General features: G+C 37.7%; 1 protein-coding gene across 1 annotated transcript in view; it reads right to left on the bottom strand.

Moving 5' to 3' along the window:
• The window catches only part of ADAMTS19 (ADAM metallopeptidase with thrombospondin type 1 motif 19), a 574,573-nt gene that overhangs the window by 34,899 nt on the left and 513,981 nt on the right, over nt 1-25,693 (bottom strand). The window contains exons 19-21 of the mRNA XM_053701647.1: nt 16,182-16,317; nt 8,851-9,055; nt 1,408-1,560 (exon numbers count right to left, since the gene is read on the bottom strand). Coding sequence (XP_053557622.1) covers nt 1,408-1,560; nt 8,851-9,055; nt 16,182-16,317 — 494 coding nt within the window. The remainder of the gene's footprint in view (nt 1-1,407; nt 1,561-8,850; nt 9,056-16,181; nt 16,318-25,693) is intronic.

Here is a 25,693-nt window from a genome sequence, read left to right as displayed (position 1 = left end):
TCTCTCCTCTTTCTCTTTTGCTCTCTCTCCCCCTCTCTTTTGCTCTCTCTCTTTCCCCCTCTCTTTTGCTCTCTCTCTCCCCATTCTCTTTTGCTCTCTCTCCACCCTCTCTTTTGCTCTCTCTCTCCCCCCTCTCTTTTGCTCTCTCTCCCCCCTCTCTTTTGCTCTCTCTCCCCCTCTCTTTTGCTCTCTCTCTCTCCCCCCTCTCTTTTGCTCTCCCTCTCTACCCCTCTCTTTTGCTATCTCTCTCCCCCCTCTCTTTTGTGCTCTCTCTCTTTTGCACACTCTCTCTTTTGCTCTCTCTCTCCCCTTCTCTTTTGCTCTCTCTCCCCCTCTCTTTTGCTCTCTCTTCCTCCTCTCTTTTGCTCTCTCTCTCTCCCCCTCTCTTTTGCTCTCCCTCTCTACCCCTCTCTTTTGCTATCTCTCTCCCCCCTCTCTTTTGTGCTCTCTCTCTTTTGCACACTCTCTCTTTTGCTCTCTCTCTCCCCTTCTCTTTTGCTCTCTCTCCCCCTCTCTTTTGCTCTCTCTTCCTCCTCTCTTTTGCTCTCTCTCTCTCCCCCTCTTCTCTTTTTCTCTCTCTCACCCCCTCCTCTCTTTTGCTCTCTCCCCTCTGTTGCTTTCTCCCCCGCCTGGCCACGACCACTCATCATGCCTGCCGGCCACACCCCCATCACGACACACCCGCTCTACCACGTCCCCATCACAACACGCCCGGCCACGTCCCCATCATGACATGCCCAGCCACACCCCCGTCACGTCGCTCCTGTCCGGCCACGCCCCCTCCACAGCAGCTTCCGAAAAACACTTTCTCTGCTGCTCAAGGTCAGGTATGTTTATCCTCGTGCAGTCTCTACTGCCCATGACTGCATCTGCGCATACCTGTCCTTTTATTATATAGGATGATGAATATAACGGTATCTTTAGAAAGTCCATTTAATAACAAGAAAAACTATATATAATATGTGGGTACAGTAAATGAGTAAGAGGAAAATTACATCTAAACACAACACCGCAGAAATGTAAAAACAGCCCTGGTCCTTAACAGTAAGAGAATTGAAAAATGGTCTGGTCACTAAGTTGTTAAGGGGCATGAGTTGCAATATTTGACTCGTAGTTGTACTAAGGAAGTTACATTGGGACAGTAAAAATATTGTTAGTGTTAAATAGCAGTTTGAGTATAAAAGACTGGCTTAAATTGCTAAGATTAAAGAGACAAATATATATTATATTCTGCAATTTAGTGGTCCTTTAGCAAGGCTAAAAGAAAAGAAAGCCACAGTAATAAGGACTGCTCTCTGCAAGTAACTTTTATATAACATTTTGTTTTTTTACATGGGCCAAATGTTTTCCCTTCCTTTGCTTATTTAAAAAATGTGGATTGTTTACTGTATTATGATAAAACATTACCTTAGACCAGTCTCCAGTTCTCCATATGTAGCACTTTGAATAGTCTTCACAATCTTCCATTTCTTTAGGTCTTGATGACAAAAGGCATTTCTTACGGGGATTTGTGCACCTCACAGTTCGATGCCGTACACCTTTACCACATTTTAAAGAGCACTAAAACAACAAGAAATGTTCCTTTTAAAACATATCAGGTTACCATGACATACACCCTTAATAACTTAACATTACCTAGAACTTTTTTAAACCAATGCATATCTTATATTTTATGCATATATTAAAGGCTTGGATTGGAATACTGATTTTTTTTCTGAAAGGGGCATAGTGCACTTTTACTGCACTATCGGCCAGATTATGAGTTTTGAGTTACGGTGTGGTACGGCTTTTAACGCTGAAAAATTGGCCTTTACGCTGGAATGGCCAGGAGTGCATATTATGAGTTGTGTCGATATAGCTATACCGCAAGCATTTTAGCCTGTAACGCAACGTCCATTCCGCACTCAAAAAATTACGTTTTTGTGTAGGATTTTCATAGCGCTGGTATTACAGGTTGTGCGGTTCGGCTAAAATGCTTGCGATACAGCCTACACGATTTATACCGCTATCTGAGAGCAGTAGTTATGGATTTTGTGAAACAAAGATGTTTCACAAAACTCATAACTAAACTGTTACAAAGTACACTAACACCCATAAACTACCTATTAAACCCTAAACTGCAACCCTCCCGCATCACAAACACTATATTAAACCTTTTAACCCCTAATCTGCCGCCCACCCACATTGCAACTATTAAATAAAGTTATTAAGCCCTAATCTGCCGCCCACCCACATCGCCAACACTATTTAAATATATTAACCCCTAAACCACCGCTCCCCAACATCGTCAACACTAATAAAAGTAATTTACCCCAAATCCGCCGGTTCCCGACATCACCGACACCTAAATAAACCTATTACCCCTAAACCGCCGGCCCCCCACATCACCAACACTATAATAAAGTATTAACCCCTAAACCTCCAGCCCCCCACATCGTAACCATTAAACTAAACATATTAACCCCTAGACCACCAGCCCCCCCACATCACAAAACACTAAATTAAACTATCAACCCCTAAACCTAACACCCCCTTAACTATAAATTAAAATTACAATATAACTATATTTAAATAAATAATAACGTACCTGTAAAATAAAAATAAACCTAACATTAAACTATAAATTAACCTAACATAACTATTCTAATAAAATTTAAAAATGCTACTGATTAAAAACCTAAATTACAAATTTAAAAAAACCTAACACTACGAAAAAAAATTTAAAGTCTAAAATTCCAAAAAATATTAAACACTAAATTACAAAAAATAAAAAACACTAAGCTAACAAAAAATAATAAACAAAATTATCAAAAATAAAAACAATTACACCCAATCTAATAACCCTATAAAAATAAAAAAGCCCCCCAAAATAAAAACACCCCTAACCTACAATAAACTAATAGCCCATAAAAGGGCCTTTTGTAGGGCATTGCCTTAAGTTAAACAGCTCTTTTACCTTTTAAAAATACAAAGTCCCCCCAACAGTAAAACCCACCACCCAACAAAACCCCCAAAATAAAAAATCTAACTCTAAAAAATCCTAAACTACCCATTGCCCCTAAAGGGGCATTTGTATGGGCATTGCCCTTTAAAGGGCATTGAGCTCTTTTTCACTGCCTTTAAAAGGGCATTCAGCTCTTTTACAAGTGCCCATCCCTAATCTAAAAAAAAACCCACCCAAAAAAACAAAACCAATACTAACCCCATAAAATCTACTCAAGATTCCTGAAGTCTGGCCATGCATCTTCATCCAGGTGGTAACACCTTCATCCATCTTGGGGACCTCTTCTATCTTCATCCCGGCGGTGCGGAGTGGTGCTATCCTTTTCATACGGTCACTGCCGTAAACTGAAGTTGAATGCAAGGCACCCATTTTAAAATGGCGTACCTTGCATTCCTATTGGCTGATTTGATTCTTCAAATTCAAATCAGCCAATAGGATTAGAGCTTCTGAAATCCTATTGGCTGTTCAAAACAGCCAATAGGATGAGAGCTAATGACGTTTTCTGTTGGGGGGACTTTGTATTTTTTTACAGGTAAAAGAGTTGTTTAACTTAGGGCAATGCCCTACAAAAGGCCCTTTTTTTGTTTTTTTACAGGGCTATTAGATTAGGTGTAATTGTTTTTATTTTTGATAATTTAGTTTATTAATTTTTGTAACCTTAGTGTTTTTTATTTTTGTGTAATTTAGGCCTAGATTTAGAGTTGGGCGGTAGCCGTGAAAACCAACGTTAGAGGCTCCTAACGCTGGTTTTTACCGCCCTCTGGTATTTGGAGTCAGTCAGGAAAGGGTCTAACGCTCACTTTACAGCCGCGACTTTTCCATACCGCAGATCCCCCTACGCCATTTGCGTATCCTATCTTTTCAATGGGATCTTTCTAACGCCGGTATTTAGAGTTGTGGCTAAAGTGAGCGTTAGAAATCTAACGTCAAAACTCCAGCCGCAGAAAAAAAACAGTAGTTAAGAGCTTTCTGGGCTAACGCCGGTTTATAAAGCTCTTAACTACTGTGCTCTAAAGTACACTAACACCCATAAACTACCTACGTACCCTAAACCGAGGTCCCCCCACATTGCTGCCACTCTATTAAAAAATTTTAACCCCTAATCTGCCGACCGCACGCCGCTGCCACCTACGTTATCCCTATGTACCCCTAATCTGCTGCCCCTAACATCGCCAACCCCTATATTATATTTATTAACCCCTAATCTGCCGCCACCAACGTCGCCGCTACCTACCTACACTTATTAACCCCTAATCTGCCGAGCGGACCGCGCCGCTATTATAATAAAGTTATTAACCCCTAATTCGCCTCACTCCCGCCTCAAAAACCCTATAATAAATAGTATTAACCCCTAATCTGCCCTCCCTAACATCGCTGACACCTAACTTCAAGTATTAACCCCTAATCTGCCGATAAGAGCTCACCACTACTCTAATAAATTTTTTAACCCCTAAAGCTAATTCTAACCCTAACCCTAACACCCCCCCAAATTAAATATAATTTTATTCTAACGAAATAAATTAACTCTTATTAAATAAATTATTCCTATTTAAAGCTAAATACTTACCTGTAAAATAAACCCTAATATAGCTACAATATAAATTATAATTATATTGTAGCTATTTTAGGATTAATATTTATTTTACAGGCAACTTTGTAATTATATTAACCAGGTACAATAGCTATTAAATAGTTCAGAACTATTTAATAGCTACCTAGTTAAAATAATTACAAAATTACCTGTAAAATAAATCCTAACCTAAGTTACAATTAAACCTAACACTACACTATCAATAAATTAATTAAATACAATACCTACAATTATCTACAATTAAACCTAACACTACACTATCAATAAATTAATTAAATACAATACCTACAAATAAATACATTTAAATAAACTACCTAAAGTACAAAAAATAAAAAAGAACTAAGTTACAAAAAATAAAAAAATATTTACAAACATTAGAAAAATATTACAACAATTTTAAACTAATTACACCTACTCTAAGCCCCCTAATAAAATAACAAAGACCCCCAAAATAAAAAAATGCCCTACCCTATTCTAAATTAAAAAAGTTCAAGGCTCTTTTACCTTACCAGCCCTGAACAGGGCCCTTTGCGGGGCATGCCCCAAAGAATTCAGCTCTTTTGCCTGTAAAAAAAACACATACAATACCCCCCAACATTACAACCCACCACCGACATACCCCTAATCTAACCCAAACCCCCCTTAAATAAACCTAACACTAAGTCCCTGAAGATCTCTCTACCTTGTCTTCACCTCACCGGGTTCAGCGATCGGTCCAGAAGAGGGTCCGAAGTCTTGATCCAAGCGGCGGCTGAAGAACTCCATCATCGGGCTGAAGTCGGAAGTCCATCATCGGGATGAAGTCTTCTATCTAGCGGCATCTTCAATCTTCTTTCTTCTGGAACGGAGCGGAGCGATCTTCTTCCCAACCGACGCGGATCCAACCTCGTCAACCGACGCCTACTCGCCGAATGACGGTTCCTTTAAATGACGTCATCCAAGATGGCGTCCCTCGAATTCCGATTGGCTGATAGGATTCAGCCAATCAGATTGAGCTCGCATTCTATTGGCTGATCGGAACAGCCAATAGAATGCGAGCTCAATCTGATTGGCTGATTGGATCAGCCAATCGGATTGAACTTGATTCTGATTGGCTGATTCCATCAGCCAATCAGAATTTTCCTACCTTAATTCTGATTGGCTGATAGAATCCTATCAGCCAATCGGAATTCGAGGGACGCCATCTTGGATGACGTCCCTTAAAGGAACCGTCATTCGTCGGGAAGTCGTCGGTGAAGATGGATGGATCCGCGCTGGAGGTCTTGAAGATCAGCCGGTCGTCATCGGATTGAAGAACATAGAAGATGCGGCTTGGAAGAAGATGTTTGCCGGTCCGGATATCCTCTTCTGCCCGCTTGGATCAAGACTTCAGCCGGAGGATGGACGTCACTCTTTAGCCCCCGCTTGGGCTTGGATCAACACTTCCGAGGCTTGGATCAAGACTTCCGAGGACGGATCGGTGAACCTTGGAATGGTGAAGATAAGGTAGGAAGATCTTCAGGGGCTTAGTGTTAGGTTTATTTAAGGGGAGTTTGGGTTAGATTAGGGGTATGTGGGTGGTGGGTTGTAATGTTGGGGGGGTATTGTATGTTTTTTTTTACAGTCAAAAGAGCTGAATTCTTTGGGGCATGCCCCGCAAATGGCCCTTTTCAGGGCTGGTAAGGTAAAAGAGCTTTGAACTTTTTTAATTTAGAATAGAGTAGGGCTTTTTTTATTTTGGGGGTCTTTGTTATTTTATTAGGGGGCTTAGAGTAGGTGTAATTAGTTTAAAATTGTTGTAATATTTTTCTAATGTTTGTAAATATTTTTTTATTTTTTGTAACTTAGCTTTTTTTATTTTTTACTTTAGTTAGTTTATTTCATTGTATTTATTTGTAGGTATTTTATTTAATTAATTTATTGATAGTGTTGTGTTAGGTTTAATTGTAGATAATTGTAGGTATTGTATTTAATTAATTTATTGATAGTGTAGTGTTAGGTTTAATTGTAACTTAGGTTAGGATTTATTTTACAGGTAATTTTGTAATTATTTTAACTAGGTAGCTATTAAATAGTTATTAACTATTTAATAGCTATTGTACCTGGTTAAAATAAATACAAAGTTGCCTGTAAAATAAATATTAATCCTAAAATAGCTACAATATAATTATAATTTATATTGTAGCTATATTAGGGTTTATTTTACAGGTAAGTATTTAGCTTTAAATAGGAATAATTTATTTAATAAGAGTTAATTTATTTTGTTAGATAAAAATTATATTTAACTTAGGGGGTGTTAGTGTTAGGGTTAGACTTAGCTTTAGGGGTTAATACATTTATTATAGTAGCGGTGAGCTCCGATCGGCAGATTAGGGGTTAATTATTGTAGGTAGCTGGCGGTGACGTTGTGGGGGGCAGATTAGGGGTTAATAAATATAATATAGGGGTCGGCGGTGTTAGGGGCAGCAGATTAGGGGTACATAACTATAATGTATGTTGCGGCGGTTTACGGAGCGGCAGATTAGGGGTTAATAATAATATGCAGGGGTCAGCGATAGCGGGGGCAGCAGATTAGGGGTTAATAAGTGTAAGGTTAGGGGTGTTTAGACTCGGGGTACATGTTAGAGTGTTAGGTGCAGACGTAGGAAGTGTTTCCCCATAGAAAACAATGGGGCTGCGTTAGGAGCTGAACGCTGCTTTTTTGCAGGTGTTAGGTTTTTTTTCAGCTCAAACTGCCCCATTGTTTTCTATGGGGGAATCGTGCTCAAGCACGTTTTTGAAGCTGGCCGCGTCCGTAAGCACCGCTGGTATCGAGAGTTGCAGTGGCGTTAAATTATGCTCTACGCTCCCTTTTTGGAGCCTAACGCACTGAAAACCTAGCCATTTTGTGAACTCTAAATACCAGCGGTATTTAAAAGGTGCGGGGGAAAAAAAGCACGCGTAGCTAACGCACCCCTTTGGCCGCAGAACTCTAAATCTAGCCGTTAGTGTTTTTTATTGTTTGTAATTTTAGATTTGTAATATAGATTTTTTTAATTGGTAGTTTTTTTTTATTTTATTAGAATAGTTTTGTTAGGTTAATTTATATTTTAAACTTAGGATTTTTTTTTATTTCACAGGTAAGTTTTTATTTATTTTAAGATAATTATATTTTAATTTTAAAGTTAGGAATGTGTTAGGTTTAGGGGTTAATAGTTTAATTTAGTGTTTTGCGATGTGGGGGGCTGGCGGTTTAGGGGTTAGTAGGTTTATTTAGTGGCGGCGATGTGGGGGGCCGGAGGTTTAGGGGTTAATCGGTTTATTTAGTAACAGCGATATGGGAGGCCGGAGGTTTATGGGTTAATAATTTCATTTAGATGCAGCAATGTCGGGGAGCGGCAGTTTAGGGATTAATCATTTTATTTAGTGGCGGTGATGTGGGGGAGTGGTGGTTTAGGGGTTAATAACTTTATTTAGTGGCAGCGATGTTGGGGAGCGGCGGATTGGGGGTTAATAACTTTATTTAGGTGTCGGCGATGTCGGAGGCGGCGGATTAGGGGTGTTTAGACTTGGGGTCTATGTTAGTTTTTTCCCCATAGACATCAATGGGGTTGCGTTACGGAGATTTTTCATTCCGCACTTCAGGTGTTTTTTCTTACACTCTCTCCCCATTGATGCATATGGGGGAAAGCGTGCACGAGTACGTAAAATCAGCCCTTACAGGCATTTTATGGCTAACAGAGCCCTAGATTTTGTGCGGTATGGAGCTTAATGAACCATATCGCACAGCGCTATGGAGAATGAAATAACGCAACTTTTTGGCATTAGTTTCGCACCCTGTTTAGCGCACAACTCGGAGAATGGCATTTAAGGCCCACTTTGATTGCCATTTTTGTAAATCTACTTTAAACATTTAAAGGACCATTAAATACAGTAGAACTGCATAAATAACAAGTGCATAATAAAGTGAATAAATCATAGACAATGCAATAACACGTGACAGAAATCAGCTAATCACAAAATAGTATACGTATACTCTGTGAGCTTGTGCACATGCTCAGTAGGAGCTGGTTCTCAAAAAATTTGCATATATAAAGATATATAAAATTTGTTAATGGAAGTAAATTGGAAAGTTGTTTCAAATTGTGTGCTCTTTCTGAATCATGAAAGTTCAATTTTGACTTAAATGTCCCTTAAAACATTTTAAATAGACCAATAATAATAATAATTAAAAAATCCATTAATGTAGAAGGGGTTTACTGTTCCTAACGAATCTATTCCATATGTGCTACTACACCTCAGACCATACTCCGGCCTCCCACACTGTGAAACATTCCTGGCCGTCACAGCGCTGGGTAGAAGCTGGTTTAGATCCAGGGCAGTCTCTTTCTCTTGCTGTAATCAGTGTTCCATTGCGTAGTTGTTGAGTACATGCCGTCTGCCTACTTTGAGTTCCTTTCCCACATGTCCTGGAACATGACGTCCATTCTGTCATCATCCATCTAATAAAAAAATAAAAAAACACACAAAAGAAAATCAGTTTAAAAACTGTATTAAAAATAAATAGTAAATATTACAAATCATATTATGCTCATTAAATATTGTATCAAAGTTATGCAACAAAATGTGACTTAAAATGCACAAAACTCAAAACCATTTGTAGTATGCATGAAAAAATGTATTTAATGTACACAATAAACATTCGGCTAGATTATGAGATTTGCGGTATGAGTGAAAAAGCAGCGTTATGGCTCTTTTTCACTACCGCTGGTATTACGAGTTTTGCAGGTATATCTGCCTGCACACTTTTTTGGCCGTAACGAAACGTAACTACCGCAGCTTTCAAAAAGTCCTTTTTCAATGGGACTTCCACAGCGCCGGTCCTGCCAAAAAGTGAGCAGTACAGCCAATACTGTCAAGATCTGTACCATAAACTGAAAGTCAGTAGTTATGGCTTTTATGTTACAAAGCCGTAACATAAAACTCATAACTTAAGTGCTAAAAGTTCATTAACACCCATAAACTACCTATTGACCCCTAAACCGAGGTCCTCCCGCATTGCAAACACTAAAATAAAAACATTGCCGCCACTATAATAAATATATTAACCCCTAAACTGCTGCACTCCCGTATCGTAAACACTAGTTAAATATTATTAAGCCCTAATCTGCTGTCCCTAAAATTGCTGCATCCTACATTACTGTTATTAACCCCTAATCTGCTGTCCCTAACATCACCACCACTATACTAAAGTTATTAACCCCTAAACCTAACCCTAAGTCTAACTCTAACCCTAACACCCACTACCTTTAATATAATTAAAATAAATCTAAATAAAAATTACTATCATTAACTAAATAATTCCTATTTAAAACTAAATACTTACCTGTAAAATAAAACCTAAACTAGCAACAATATAACTAATAGTTACATTGTAGCTAACTTAGGTTTTATTTTTATTTCACAGGCAATCAGCCAATAGAATGCAAGCTCAATCCAATTTGCTGATTGGATCAGCCAATAGGATTAAAGCTCAATCCTATTGGCTAATTGCATCAGCCAATAGGATTTTTTACCCTTTAATTCCGATTGGCTGATTCTATCAGCCAATCGGAATTCAAGGGACACCATCTTGGATGATGTCATTTAAAGGAGGATTCATTCTAGAAGAGCCGTGGAAAGAAGAGGATACTCTGTGCCGGATGTCTGGAAGATGGAGCCCCTCCCCGTCGGAAGGATGAAGATAGAAGATGCCGTCTTGATGAAGACTTCTGCACGTCTGGAGGACCACTTCTTGCCGCTTGGATGAAGACTTCTCCCGACTTCGTTGAGGACTTCTTGCTGCTTGGATGAAGACTTGAGGATGGATGTCCGGTCTTCAAAAACTGTAAGTGGATCTTCGGGGGTTAGTGTTAGGTTTTTTTTAGGGTTTATTGGGTGGGTTTTATTTTAAGCTTAGGATTTGGGCAGAAAAAGAACTAAATGCCCTTTTAAGGGCAATGCCTATACAAATGCCCTTTTCAGGGCAATAGGGAGCTTTGTTTTTTTTAGATAGGATTTTATTTGGGGGGTTTGGTTGTGTGGGTGGTGGGTTTTACTGTTGGGGGTTGTTTATGTTTTTTTTACATGTAAAAGAGACAATTTCTTTGGGGCAATGCCCCGCAAAAGGCCCTTTTAAGGGCCATTGGTAGTTTATTGTAGCTAGGGTTTTTTTTTATTATTTTTTATTTTTTATTTTGATAGGGCTATTAGATTAGGTGTAATTAGTTTAAATATTTGATCATTTCTTTTTTATTTTGTGTAATTTAGTTGTTTTTTTGTAATTTAGTTAATTGTATTTAATTATTGTAATTTATTTAATTGTAGGGTAAGGTTAGGTGTTAGTGTAACTCAGGTTAGGTTTTATTTTACAGGTAAATTTGTATTTATTTTAACTAGGTAGCTAGTAAATAGTTAATAACTATTTACTAACTAGTCTACCTAGTTAAAATAAATACAAACTTAGCTGTGAAATAAAAATAAAACTTAAGATAACCACAATATAACTATTAGTTATATTGTAGCTAGCTTAGGGTTTATTTTATAGGTTAAGTATTTAGTTTTAAATAGGAATTATTTAGTTAATGATAGTAATTTTAATTTAGATTTATTTTAATTATATTAAAGTTAGTGGGTGTTAGGGTTAGACTTAGGGTTAGGTTTAGGGGTTAATAACTTTAGTATAGTGGCGGCGACGTTGGGGGCGGTAGATTAGGGGTTAATAAGTGTAATGTAAGTGGCGGCTATGTTAGAGGTGGCAGATTAGGGGTTAATAAGTGTAATGTAGGTGGCGGCGATGTTAGGGGTGGCAGATTAGGTATATAATAAGTGTAGGTAGGTGGCGGCGATGTCGGGGGCAACAGATTAGGCGTTAATAAGTGTAATGTAGGTGCCGGCGATGTTGGGGGCAGCAGATTAGGGGTGTTTAGACTCAGGGTTTATGTTAGGGTGTTAGTTGTAAACATAAATTTTCTTTCCCCATAGGAATCAATGGGGCTGCGTTACGGAGCTTTACGCTCCTTTATTGCAGGTGTTAGGCTTTTTTTTAGCCGGCTCTCCCCATTGATGTCTATGGGGAAATTGTGCACGAGCACGTAAAACCAGCTCAAAGCAGCGCTGGTATTTGAGTGTGGTATGGAGCTCAATTTTGCTCAATGCTGCCATATTGCCTGCTAACGCCGGGTTTTTGCAAACCTGTAATAGCAGCGCTATAGGGAGGTGAGCAGTGGAAATAACTTGCAAGTTAGCACCGAGCGGCTCTTACCGCAAAACTCGTAATCTAGCCGACTGTATTTAAAGGGACATTGTTCTCTAAACTTTTCTCCTCTTTAAAATGCCATAAAACAGGTTGAGATTTGTGCATACCATAGAAGGGCTAATTAATTTAAAATAGTGTGCATAAAAAATTGCTGGCAAGTATTTTAAAATAATTTTCAAAAACAAGCTAAATTAATTACATAGCTAAGCTGCCTGGAGCAGCCAACTCCACCCCTCTTATCAGTGTTTAGACACAAGCATTGTATTTCAACTGAGATCACAGCTTCTATAGGCATGCTCCAGCAGATAATCCCTATTTACTTTTGCATTTTACCAAAAGAACAATAAACTTAGATACAGCCATAAAATGAAATGTGTGGGGGGAGTTAGAGCTTTACAATTCAGAAACTAAAAAGAAAGGGTTAATGGTGAGGCACTGCAGTATAAATTTGCAGGTAAAGTAATTAAAGTACATATATTATTTTGTCTCTATCCCAACTTATTTCATGTCCCTTTAATGTGCTCCCAATGGTCCATTTTACCTGCTGAAGTGTACTTACAGGTTATTTTGTGATTTGAAATGGCTTCATGTTGTATCCCCATCTATACTGAAAATATGAGTAACCAATGTTTTTCTATGTAGAAAAGCTAATTAAACAGTAGACAATAGCCCTATTTATTCTCCCAGTGGGGGGTAGGATGGAGAGAGATATTTTGTATCTGAAGTAGCTGGTTGAGCTCATTCATCCCAACAGTCATAATTAACATTTCTATTAATAACATTGGGGTCGATGCTCCCCAAATGGTCTATTCAAGTAACCCTTATATTCAATGTGCAAGGGAAATACTCATTTACATGTGTGACATTGACCTATTGTTATCAGAATCCATCCTCATCACTGATTAACTATATGGATGCCATATGTATCGTAGCATGATGGTCATACTTCAATTGTCACACCAGGAAACCAACAACTACAAATGGCGTGTTTTTATATTTGATTCTAAGGGGCCTATTTATTAATGTGCAAGCGACATGATCCAATATTGCGGATCATGACCGCAGCACATCGATAAATGCCGACAGCATACGCACTCAGCATTTATCATTGCACCAGCAGTTCTGGTGAACTGCTGGTGCAATACTGCCCCCCGCAGATTCTAGCAGGGGGTGTCGATCATCCCGATCGTATTCAATCGGGTTGATTTCTGTCCGCCGCCTCAGAGCAGATGGACAGGTTATGGAGCAGCGGCATAACTTCTGTTTCCGGCGAGCCAGAAGGCTCGCCATAAACACACGGCATCATATCTACTCACCGTTCCTGAAATCCGTAAGTCCAGGCAGAGCAAAGTCTTCATCCAGACAGCGAAGATCATGTTCCAGGGCGGCACCATCTTCTATCTTCTTCCCGGAGGTGCGGAGCGGTCTTCGGCTATGCGCGGATCCGGAGCACTGGTCCTCATCTGGAGCTCTGGTCCTCTTCAGCGGTGGCGGTCTTCAGAGACGTGGATCTTCCTCTTCATGCAATCGTCCACCGCACACTGAAGCTTGAATGCAAAGTACCCCTTTTATATTGGGGTACTGTTGCATTCCTATTGGCTGAAATTTTCAAAACAGCCAATAGGATGAGAGTTGCTTAAATCCTATTGGCTGTTCAAATCAGAGTGCTCTTTTATAAATAGAGGGGACACTAATTACACATGGCCCTTGCACATGACATTGACATTATCAGTTTGTATGTCTAATTAGTAATTTATTCCTAATGTTTTCCCAAATCACCTGAATATGCAAATGATCTTGCATGTTTATGCTAAAAGCATGCACATAAAAGTCATATTTTTATACCCTCTATTTTGAAAAAATGCAACCTTACCTTGATCTTCTTCTTCTTCTTACTATTAATAATTTATTTTTAGGGGCACACATGCATTTTAATCTTTTTTTAGTTATGTGTTAGCTGTCATTAAATCAGATGGCTGACTAATCCATATTCATTTTTACTTATGGCAAATGATGGCAACTTTTTTATTAGACTCCCTAGGGTATAATAGGAGGATTTTTTTCAGGTGGTCTAGTAGGCAATGGCGTGGATATTTGGATAGCAAGTGGCAAAAGAAGGGACCATGTGCCCACACTAGAAAAGGAAATACAACACAGTGGATAATTGATAGAGCAAGCAGCCCCCTCCCCTATAAACACCAAGGAAAGCAAACATACTTTTTGGTTCTTTGACATTCTCCCAGGTTGCTCACTAATATCCTGTTCTTGCTAATTTCCTGTAAGTACTTTCACTACTTGAGTTTTGTTTGTATGATCTCCTTTACCCCCAGACTTTAAACACAGAGAAGCAGGTTTGACCTTTATGAATGCTAATGTAAATAACTTTTACTAGAGATTTGCATTCATCTACATTTTGCAGATTGGCTAAATCGTCTAATACATGAACAGCCAAACACATTTTTGGACAAAACAGAAGAAGAAAGAATGATTGCTTGACAAAATTGATTTGTCCATTTGTTCATGCCATTTGGCACCAAAAAAAGGTGCAGGAAGACCAGGGGGTTATAATTTTTGCGTTAAGCAGCTCATTTGTTTGTATTGATAAATAGGGGCTCTAACCATTTGTGTATCCATTGTCCCCTGTCCAAACCTGCCATAGTATTACTAATGGCTGATATTAGGGAAAGACAGTCATGTACTAAATGTTTGATTTTAGTCATACAGACTTGCTTTAACCTAGCTAAGGGAGGAAGGAGACAAGTGGATGCTCAGACATAATTTCACTTTGACTAGACCTATTAGAACATGCAGTTTCATGAATTTTGTGCCTCTGTGAGACAATTTTAATTAAATCAGAGAGTTGTATGTTCTGTTAATTGAAAGATAGGGTTCTTTAATTATTTGAATCCCATAGTGTAAGATTTTTGTTAATATTAGTTGTCTATATTTGCTGCTCCTATTGAAAATAACGGTAATGAATCTGAATCCAATATCTGTCTGAAATAAACGTCCACATGGAAAAACTTTTTCTGAACCAAAAGCTTAAAAAAATCTTTAATGAATCTTTTAGACAAATCATGTGCACATCTATTTTCTATAAACAGCTTACAGAAAAGCATATCAATTCTCTCCGGTGTATGTGCAATTAATTATTGTCCTATTCTGTTAAAAATATTTTAATTAATAGAATATAAATAATCTTATTTTATACTACTGCAAGTTTTTTTCAGCTTATTTTTACTTGAAGGGATACGAGACTTTAAAATGAATAACAATACATGCAACACTAGAACTTACCTTTAATGGTGTAAAACCTCCAACCAAAACGCCTTTTTCCCCAGTCTACTGCTTCTATTCAAGCCTTGCCAGCAACCCCCTTTTCGGAGTTTTTTTTTCCCCAAGCACTCTCATGCTTCTATGCACTCAGGACTATAGTGCAAATGGAAATAAGTGAGAATGCACACTTACTGAATTCCATGAAGCAAACGGTGCGCAGTTTGATTGGCTTAATTACCTGTTCCATCAGGTGTGGAAAAAGAATCCCACCAGCTCCGCAAGCCCAAGACAGAAGCACCAGACTAGCTGGTTGCCCTAGCTTTGTTGGATTCTTAATCATTTTAAAGTGTAATTTTTTTTTTTTAAACAGACTTTCAATATTGTGCTAACATTGTTTATGAAACGGATCATTTTTGCTCTATTTTTAAAATCTACATGGTTTGAAAACGTAAATAAGATCTACACCCATTGTCTGTTATATCAACATACTGTGTGTTTTTTGTTTTGTTTTGCGTGTCTTAAAACAGACACTAACAATTCCTTCAATTTAAATATATCTTAATGATAAATAACATCTGTAGGAAATTAACTTTATTATTGCACTTAAAAAGATGTATGAAAAACCTCTCACCTCCTATTACAAACTCACTCTGGTCCCTGTGATAATATTAAGCACTTGTTTGAAGCAGCTGGAATTCATATCTGGGCTTTAATTTCTAGAATTATTTTATCTGAGACAATATCACAAAGCATACAATATTTTAAAGGCAATACAATATGTATAATTTGGCAGGTAAGGCCCTATCATGAATGTTTGTGAAATGTGGCAGATTATCTAGAGATGACTATAAAAATATAGGTGACAAGTATATGCTAACAGAAAACACTTTCCTATTGCTAATCTGTGTTTTTATTATTTAGACTCAGATTTTGTGAACAATTTGTGATGGTGAAATGTGATATTATTTCAAGGGGCAGTTTAAGAACATATGCATAAATAGTTATATGTGAATGATCTGTGCAAGACACATGGTTTCTATGTACACATATTTTACCTTATTTGACAAGGCTGTTCATTACATTTCCTGATTTGTGGATCTGGTTTTGTAAGTTCTTTGCAATATTTGCTGCCAACAATGGTGATATTTTTATTCAGAATTTTAGTGCACGACACAGTGGTCTTCCTTTCCCCTATTTGGAAAAAAAGATAGAATATTAGAGTCATACTAATGAAAATAAAAAATGTAGGTAAACTGAGACATAATAACCAAATATTGAATCACTTGGTTCTAAAAAAACTTATCTTATGATTTGTCTTTATTGTATTACTTAAAGGGACATTGTACACTAGATTTTGATTTGCATAAATGTTTTGTAGATGATCCATTTATATAGCCCACCTGGGAGTGTTTTTGTAACAATCTATAGTTTTGCTTATTTTATATAACATGGCTACCCAAACGCCAACGTTTTAGATGTATACTGATGTCTATAGACTCCAGCTTGCTCCTGTTTGTGTAAAGGGTCTTTTCATATGCAGGAGTGGGAAGGGTGAGTGTATTTTCTTCTTGCTTTTTCAGCCCATTTTAGTGGGTGTCCCAGCCTAAACTCATCAACAGTACTAAATTGGGAGCTTCTAAGTACGTATTTTAAAAAGGTTTTATACCAGATTTTTATATCAGTATCTGTGCATATTATTCTTTATAGTAGTGTCTATAACATGCAGTTATATAAAAAATGGTGGATACTGCCCCTTTAAAGGGATAGAAAGGTCCAAATTTAAATCTGCATGGGTGCATTTACATTTTAAATAGAAGCATTTTTGCAGTATATTTCTATAATCAAAAATGCTTCTAGAAAAAATTATTAGTTTTTTGTGTGTGTGCGGCATACTCACATATGCTCTGAGCATTCAAAACACAACTCAGAGAGTTAGCAGTGGCATGTAACACAAATTATTCTTAGGCCTAGATTTGGAGTTTGGGGGTAGATGGGCTGTTAACACTACGCAGGCTTTTTTCTGGCCGCACCATAAAATTAACTCTGGTATCGAGAGTCCCAAAAAATGCTGCGTTAGGCTCCAAAAAAGGAGCGTAGAGCATTTTTACCGCAAATGCAACTCTCGATACCAGAGTTGCTTACGGACGCGGCCAGCCACAAAAACGTGCTCGTGCACGATTCTCCCATAGGAAACAATGGGGCTGTTTGAGCTGAAAAAAAACCTAACACCTGCAAAAAAGCAGCGTTCAGCTCCTAACGCAGCCCCATTGTTTCCTATGGGGAAACACTTCCTACGTCTGCACCTAACACTCTAACATGTACCCCGAGTCTAAACACCCCTAACCTTACACTTATTAACCCCTAATCTGCCGCCCCCGCTATCGCTGACCCCTGCATTATATTATTAACCCCTAATCTTCCGCTCCGTAAACCGCCGCAACTTACATTATCCCTATGTACCCCTAATCTGCTGCCCCTAACACCGCCGACCCCTAAATTATATTTATTAACCCCTAACCTGCCCCCCACAACGTCGCCGCCAGCTACTTACAATAATTAACCCCTAATCTGCCGAGCGGACCTGAGCGCTACTATAATAAAGTTATTAACCCCTAATCTGCCTCACTAACCCTATAATAAATAGTATTAACCCCTAATCTGCCCTCCCTAACATCGCCGACACCTAACTTCAATTATTAACCCCTAATCTGACGACCGGAGCTCACCGCTATTCTAATAAATGTATTAACCCCTAAAGCTAAGTCTAACCCTAACACTAACACTCCCCTAACTTAAATATAATTTAAATCTAACGAAATTAATTAACTCTTATTAAATAAATTATTCCTATTTAAAGATAAATACTTACCTGTAAAATACATCCTAATATAGCTACAATATAAATTATAATTATATTGTAGCTATTTTAGGATTAATATTTATTTTACAGGCAACTTGGTAATTATTTTAACCAGGTACAATAGCTATTAAATAGTTAAGAACTATTTAATAGCTAAAATAGTTAAAATAATAACAAAATTACCTGTAAAATAAGTCCTAACCTAAGTTATAATTAAACCTAACACTACCCTATCAATAAATTAATTAAATAAAATACCTACAATTACCTACAATTAACCTAACACTACACTATCAATAAATAAATTAAATACAATTGCTTCAAATAACTACAATTACATAAACTAACTAAAGTACAAAAAATAAAAAAGAACTAAGTTACAAAAAATAAAAAAATATTTACAAACATAAGAAAAATATTACAACAATTTTAAACTAATTACACCTACTCTAAGCCCCCTAATAAAATAACAAAGACCCCCAACATAAAAAAATGCCCTACCCTATTCTAAATTAATAGAGTTAAAAGCTCTTTTACCTTACCAGCCCTGAACAGGGCCCTTTGCGGGGCATGCCCCAAGAAAATCAGCTCTTTTGCCTGTAAAAAAAAACATACAATCCCCCCCCCAACATTACAACCCACCACCCACATACCCCTAATCTAACCCAAACCCCCCTTAAATAAACCTAACACTAAGCCCCTGAAGATCTTCCTACCTTGTCTTCACCATCCAGGTATCACCGATCCGTCCTGGCATCCGGTGCTGAAGAGGTCCAGAAGAGGCTCCAAAGTCTTCCTCCTATCCGGCAAGAAGAGGACATCCGGACCGGCAAACATCTTCTCCAAGCGGCATCTTCGATCTTCTTCCATCCGGTGCGGAGCGGGTCCATCTTGAAGCAGCCGACGCGGATCCATCCTCTTCTTCCGGCGTCTCCCGACGAATGACGGTTCCTTTAAGGGACGTCATCCAAGATGGCGTCCCTCGAATTCCGATTGGCTGATAGGATTCTATCAGCCAATCGGAATTAAGGTAGGAAAATTCTGATTGGCTGATGGAATCAGCCAATCAGAATCAAGTTCAATCCTATTGGCTGATCCAATCAGCCAATTAGATTGAGCTCGCATTCTATTGGCTGATCGGAACAGCCAATAGAATGCGAGCTCAATCTGATTGGCTGATTGGATCAGCCAATAGGATTGAACTTGATTCTGATTGGCTGATTCCATCAGCCAATCAGAATTTTCCTACCTTAATTCCGATTGGCTGATAGAATCCTATCAGCCAATCGGAATTCGAGGGACGCCATCTTGGATGACGTCCCTTAAAGGAACCGTCATTCATCGGGAGACGCCGGAAGAAGAGGATGGATCCGCGTCGGCTGCTTCAAGATGGACCCGCTCCGCACCGGATGGAAGAAGATCGAAGATGCCGCTTGGAGAAGATGTTTGCCGGTCCGGATGTCCTCTTCTTGCCGGATAGGAGGAAGACTTTGGAGCCTCTTCTGGACCTCTTCAGCACCGGATGCCAGGACGGATCGGTGATACCTGGATGGTGAAGACAAGGTAGGAAGATCTTCAGGGGCTTAGTGTTAGGTTTATTTAAGGGGGGTTTGGGTTAGATTAGGGGTATGTGGGTGGTGGGTTGTAATGTTGGGGGGGGGGTATTGTATGTTTTTTTTTACAGGCAAAAGAGCTGATTTTCTTGGGGCATGCCCCGCAAAGGGCCCTGTTCAGGGCTGGTAAGGTAAAAGAGCTTTTAACTCTATTAATTTAGAATAGGGTAGGGCATTTTTTTATTTTGGGGGTCTTTGTTATTTTATTAGGGGGCTTAGAGTAGGTGTAATTAGTTTAAAATTGTTGTAATATTTTTCTTATGTTTGTAAATATTTTTTTATTTTTTGTAACTTAGTTCTTTTTTATTTTTTGTACTTTAGTTAGTTTATGTAATTGTAGTTATTTGTAGCAATTGTATTTAATTTATTTATTGATAGTGTAGTGTTAGGTTAATTGTAGGTAATTGTAGGTATTTTATTTAATTAATTTATTGATAGGGTAGTGTTAGGTTTAATTATAACTTAGGTTAGGACTTATTTTACAGGTAATTTTGTTATTATTTTAACTAGGTACCTATTAAATAGTTCTTAACTATTTAATAGCTATTGTACCTGGTTAAAATAATTACCAAGTTGCCTGTAAAATAAATATTAATCCTAAAATAGCTACAATGTAATTATTATTTATATTGTAGCTATATTAGGATTTTTTTTTACAGGTAAGTATTTAGCTTTAAATAGGAATAATTTATTTAATAAGAGTTAATTAATTTCGTTAGATTAAAATTATATTTAACTTAGGGGGGTGTTAGTGTTAGGGTTAGATTTAGCTTTAGGGGTTAATACATTTATTAGAATAGCGGTGAGCTCCGGTCGTCAGATTAGGGGTTAATAATTGAAGTTAGGTGTCGGCGATGTTAGGGAGGGCAGATTAGGGGTTAATACTATTTATGATAGGGTTAGTGAGGCGGATTAGGGGTTAATAACTTTATTATAGTAGCGCTCAGGTCCTCTCGGCAGATTAGGGGTTAATAAGTGTAGGCAGGTGTCGTCGACGTTGTGGGGGGCAGGTTAGGGGTTAATAAATATAATATAGGGGTCGGCGGTGTTAGGGGCAGCAGATTAGGGGTACATAAGGATAACGTAGGTGGCGGCGCTTTGCGGTCGGCAGATTAGGGGTTAATTATTGTAAGTAGCTGGCGGCGACGTTGAGGGGGGCAGGTTAGGGGTTAATAAATATAATACAGGGGTCGGCGATGTTAGGGGCAGCAGATTAGGGGTACATAAGTATAACGTAGGTGGCGGTCGGCAGATTAGGGGTTAAAAAAATGTAATCGAGTTGCGGCGATGTCGGGGGACCTCGGTTTAGGGGTGCATAGGTAGTTTATGGGTGTTAGTGTACTTTAGGGTACAGTAGTTAAGAGCTTTATGAACCGGCGTTAGCCCAGAAAGCTCTTAACTCCTGCTATTTTCCTGCGGCTGGAGTTTTGTCGTTAGAGCTCTAACGCTCACTTCAGAAACGACTCTAAATACCGGCGTTAGGAAGATCCCATTGAAAAGATAGGATACGCAATTGACATAAGGGGATCTGCGGTATGGAAAAGTCGCGGCTGAAAAGTGAGCGTTAGACCCTTTAATCACTGACTCCAAATACCGGCGGTAGCCTAAAACCAGCGTTAGGAGCCTCTAACGCTGGTTTTCACGGCTAACGCCGAACTCTAAATCTAGGCCTTAGTCTTTAATAATGCAATGTGCACCACTGTAAGCTATCTGAGCAGGCATGGTGTTTGGTTTGAATCCCTGTTCTCTAGTAATATGTAACACATATGAGTATGCTGCTAAAACAGCAATACATTTTACTAGAAGCATTTTGGTTAATGGAAGTATGTTGCAAACATGAACACAAACCATTGCAAGCACAATCAGACAAGCATATCTAGCTCTTATTGGCTTAGACGGAAGCACTAAAGACTGCTCACCATTATACATTAATTATGTCATGAATGAGCCCTTTTTCTAAAATATGCATTTTTTCTACACATAGATTCCAGGTGTGACTTCCTTTAGAATTATGTGGTAAACAACAAGTTTCCACTGTTTTATGTTGTATTTTTATAAACATTTTTATAATAAAACAACAAACTTTAAAACTTTGCATTATCATGAACTTCAAACTTTATTTTTACTTGACACATATTATTTGCAACTAAATCATCTTGCCATAGGTCAATGTATATTAGAAGGTCAATTCAAAAATATTTTTATTTTACACTTGAATAGTAACATCACTTTACATGATGACTGCAGACGCACACCAAAATGTTTTAACTACAAAGGCCAGCATTTATCATCTGCCATACAGACAGTGTTCACTCACAATCGCAAAATGCATATTAAACGCTTGTGCAATGCTACCCACTGCTCTCACTAGCCCAATGGGTTTAGCATAGGTGTTTGCGCGTGTTGGAAGTAGTGCGCTTATTACAAGTTGAAAGTAAACCATTTCGTTCGAGCGCAATTTAAATGAACGCTCATCAGGTAAGTGCGACTTTAGAGGCCTGGTTAACTGTTAGACTTGAATAAAATGTGTAAAAAAAACCCCATAATAATTACATCAAACAGTACAGTTACACTCATAACAACACTATCTAATAAAAATTAATAAAAAAAATGGCATACAAAAGTTAGGTCTCAAAGATATGAGATCTCATGTGTTAAGAGAAAAAAAGGACTGCAACGGGCTTTAACATTGAGATACATACATATAAATTTCTAAATATGTATATGTATCTATATATATATATACTGTATATATATATATATATATATATATATATATATATATATATATATATATATATATATGTGTGTGTTATTATTGATGTACTATACATATTTAACATTCCAATGTTCTTCACTTACAGGAATGTTCTTCACTTACAGGATAATGTCCTTTTTATTTTTAACTACACACACATATATATATATATATGTGTAAAACTTCAAACCGGAAGGGACACCGAAGGTCACTTCCGGTCCGGACTAAGGCAATAAACTTAGAGGGACACTGTACCCAATTTTTTTCTTTTGTGATTCAGATAGAGCATGCGATTTTATGCAGCTTTCTAATTTACTCCTATTATCAATTTTTCTTCGTTCACTTGCTATCTTTATTTTAAAAAGATGGCATCTAAGCTTCTTTTTTGGTTCAGTACTCCGGACAGCAGTTTTTTATTGGTGGATGAATGTATCCACCAATCAGCAAGAATAACCCAAGTTATTCACCAAAAATGGGCCGGCATCTAAACTTACATTCTTGCATTTCAAATAAAGATACCAAGAGAATGAAGAAAATTTGATAATAGAAGTAAATTAGATGTATCCACCAATCAGCAAGAATAACCCAAGTTATTCACCAAAAATGGGCCGGCATCTAAACTTACATTCTTGCATTTCAAATAAAGATACCAAGAGAATGAAGAAAATTCGATAATAGGAGTAAATTAGAAAATTGCTTAAAATGGCAAGCTCTATCTGAATCACGAAAGAAAAAATTTGAGTTCAGTGTCCCTTTAACTATTGCATATGCTAATCGTCTATGCATTCCACCTCATAACAAAAGCTAGCAGTTTCAACCCCCAAAACACACATATAAATAATACATCAAATGAGAATTCCTGCAGATGTTACCACTAAAAACCAGATCAGATGCAGGCTAGTAATCAGGAAGTGTCACTATCTATGTGAAAAACGGAAGTTGGGCACTCTTGTAGCCCTGTGCAACTAAAACACTGGTATTAGAAACCGGAAGTGGGGCATATTGATATTGTAAATATAACATAAAAACACTAGAAAAATAACATAACATAAAAAGTCATGTTAGCACATGTCAGGTATCATGTACTTAATGAATAATGTGATAGTGCAAACTAGAAGGTGTGCAAAATATTATGCATATAGTGATCCAATATATCAAATAACATAGAATGTAAATATATTACAAATATCCTATATATATCTTGTACTGGCTAAGAACCATAGTTCATTTGTAGAGGTATTACTCAAACTTAACAAACAGTAATATTACTAAAGCATTGACACTAATAGTGCTAATTGTGCCAATTCTACACATTATAACCATGTAATATTAGGTATTCTATGTGGGGTAACTATGCAATGTCTCATTTAGTTATACAGCTAACAAGTATTGATATATAAATGGCCACCTTATTCACTAAAAGGGAGCTATGTTACATAGTATACCATGCACAAAAAGGGTCCACCTCAGGGTTTATACAACTCTGGACACTGCATAGTTAACCCACAGAGAATACCTAATACTACATGGTTATAATGTGGAGAATTAGCACAATTAGCATTATTAGTGTCAATGCTTTAGTAATATTACTGTTTGTTCAGTTTGAGTAATACCTCTACAAATGAACTACGGTTCTTAGCCAGTACAAGATATATATAGGATCTTTGTAATATATTTACATTCTATGTTATTTTATATATTGCATCACTATATGCATACTATTTTGCACACTTTCTAATTTGCACAATCATATTATTCATTAAGTACATGATACCTGGACATGTGCTAACATGACTTTTTATGTTATTTTTCTAGTGTTTATTTTTGTCTACGTACCCATTAATTTTTATGTTATATTTACAATATCAATATGCCCCACTTCCGGTTTCTAATACCGGTGTTCTGTCGAGAACTCCAATCTGTTGAAACTCCAATCTGACGTCACTTCCGGTATTTCTATATATCTGATTAACCTCATTCTCCAAGGTTTACTTAGGGTGTATGCCAAAGAGTCTGCGGTGGCCCCCCAGGCAGAGGCAAAACAGATATTAAATAAGAGTCACCGGAAGTGACATCAGATTGGAGTTTTTGACGAATTGGAGTTCTCGACAGAACACCAGTGTTTTAGTTGCACAGGGCTGCAAGATTGCCCCACTTCCGGTTTCACATAGATAGTGACACTTCCAGATTACTAGCCTGCAACTGATCCGGTTTTTAGTGGTAACATCTGCAGGAATTCTCGTTTGAATGTGTGTTTTGGGGGTTGAAACTGCTAGCTTTTGTTATGAGGGGGTATGCATAGATGATTAGCATATGCAATAGTTAAGTTTATTGCCTTAGTCTGGACCGGAAATGGTCTTCAGTGTCCATTCCGGTTTGAAATCTTACACAGTGTGTGCATTTGATTTTATTTTGGCACCTGTTTGGAAGGGGGAGGTAATCACTGTATTAATATTTGCCCTATTTAAGGGGGTTATGTGTATTGTTTGATTGTTCTGAAGAAGGGGAATAGTATCCCTGAAACGTTAATAAATTGTGACATTGTTTGGAGAAATCCTGAGACTTCACTGTTTTTGTTGAGTGTGTATCCAGAGTGCAAGCTCAAGTGGTTGATCCTGGAGGGTGGATTCATTGATGGAGTTTGGTGTATAATTAACATTTGAAGAGCCCCCATTTGTGACTACATTCAGAATACCTAAAAACAAGAAAATAGAGAGATGCATGAATGACTAAATTTAGAATACCTCTTCCAGTCTTGTGGTTCCCATTGGAATCTGAGAGTCTCATTTCACTACTGGCTTTGAACTGTATGCTTTGTCTGGACATTTATCGGTACTACTATTTGGCCCTTAATTGTATTATTTACATCTTATAGGAAGGAGTATGCAATATAAAGCATCTACCATAGAATTGGCAAGCACGGATGACACTGCAACCAACGTACAGCAAGCACAACAAGGTACTGTTTCCTTTTCACAAGAAGATGCTGATAGGATTCTCTTTGAACCGATACAACAGACTGTGAGTGAGACCCCTATTAATTTATATTATGCTTTGTTAAAACTAAAGAAAAGAGAAATTGATCTATCTTTACATGGAAGTTATCTTTCAGAGTATCACAACTGAATCAGATCCCACAGGGCTTTAGGGTTAGGAATATACCCACATTTGGTAGAGATAACTCAGAGTTCAAAAGGAGGTGGTGTAGTATCCTCAATAAATGTTCTTATGATTTGATTTTGCTTGTTATTGAGGAAGTAAAGGCACTGCTCAATAAAATTAAGCTTGAGACTAGGGAATTTGAGGAATTACACAAACATACTCTCAGTACAGACG

The sequence above is a fragment of the Bombina bombina genome, chromosome 2 (genome assembly GCF_027579735.1).
Source record: "Bombina bombina isolate aBomBom1 chromosome 2, aBomBom1.pri, whole genome shotgun sequence".
NCBI classification, from domain to species: domain Eukaryota; kingdom Metazoa; phylum Chordata; class Amphibia; order Anura; family Bombinatoridae; genus Bombina; species Bombina bombina.
The sequence above is the reverse complement of the archived record's forward strand: the minus strand, read 5'-3'. Positions and strand labels throughout refer to the sequence as shown.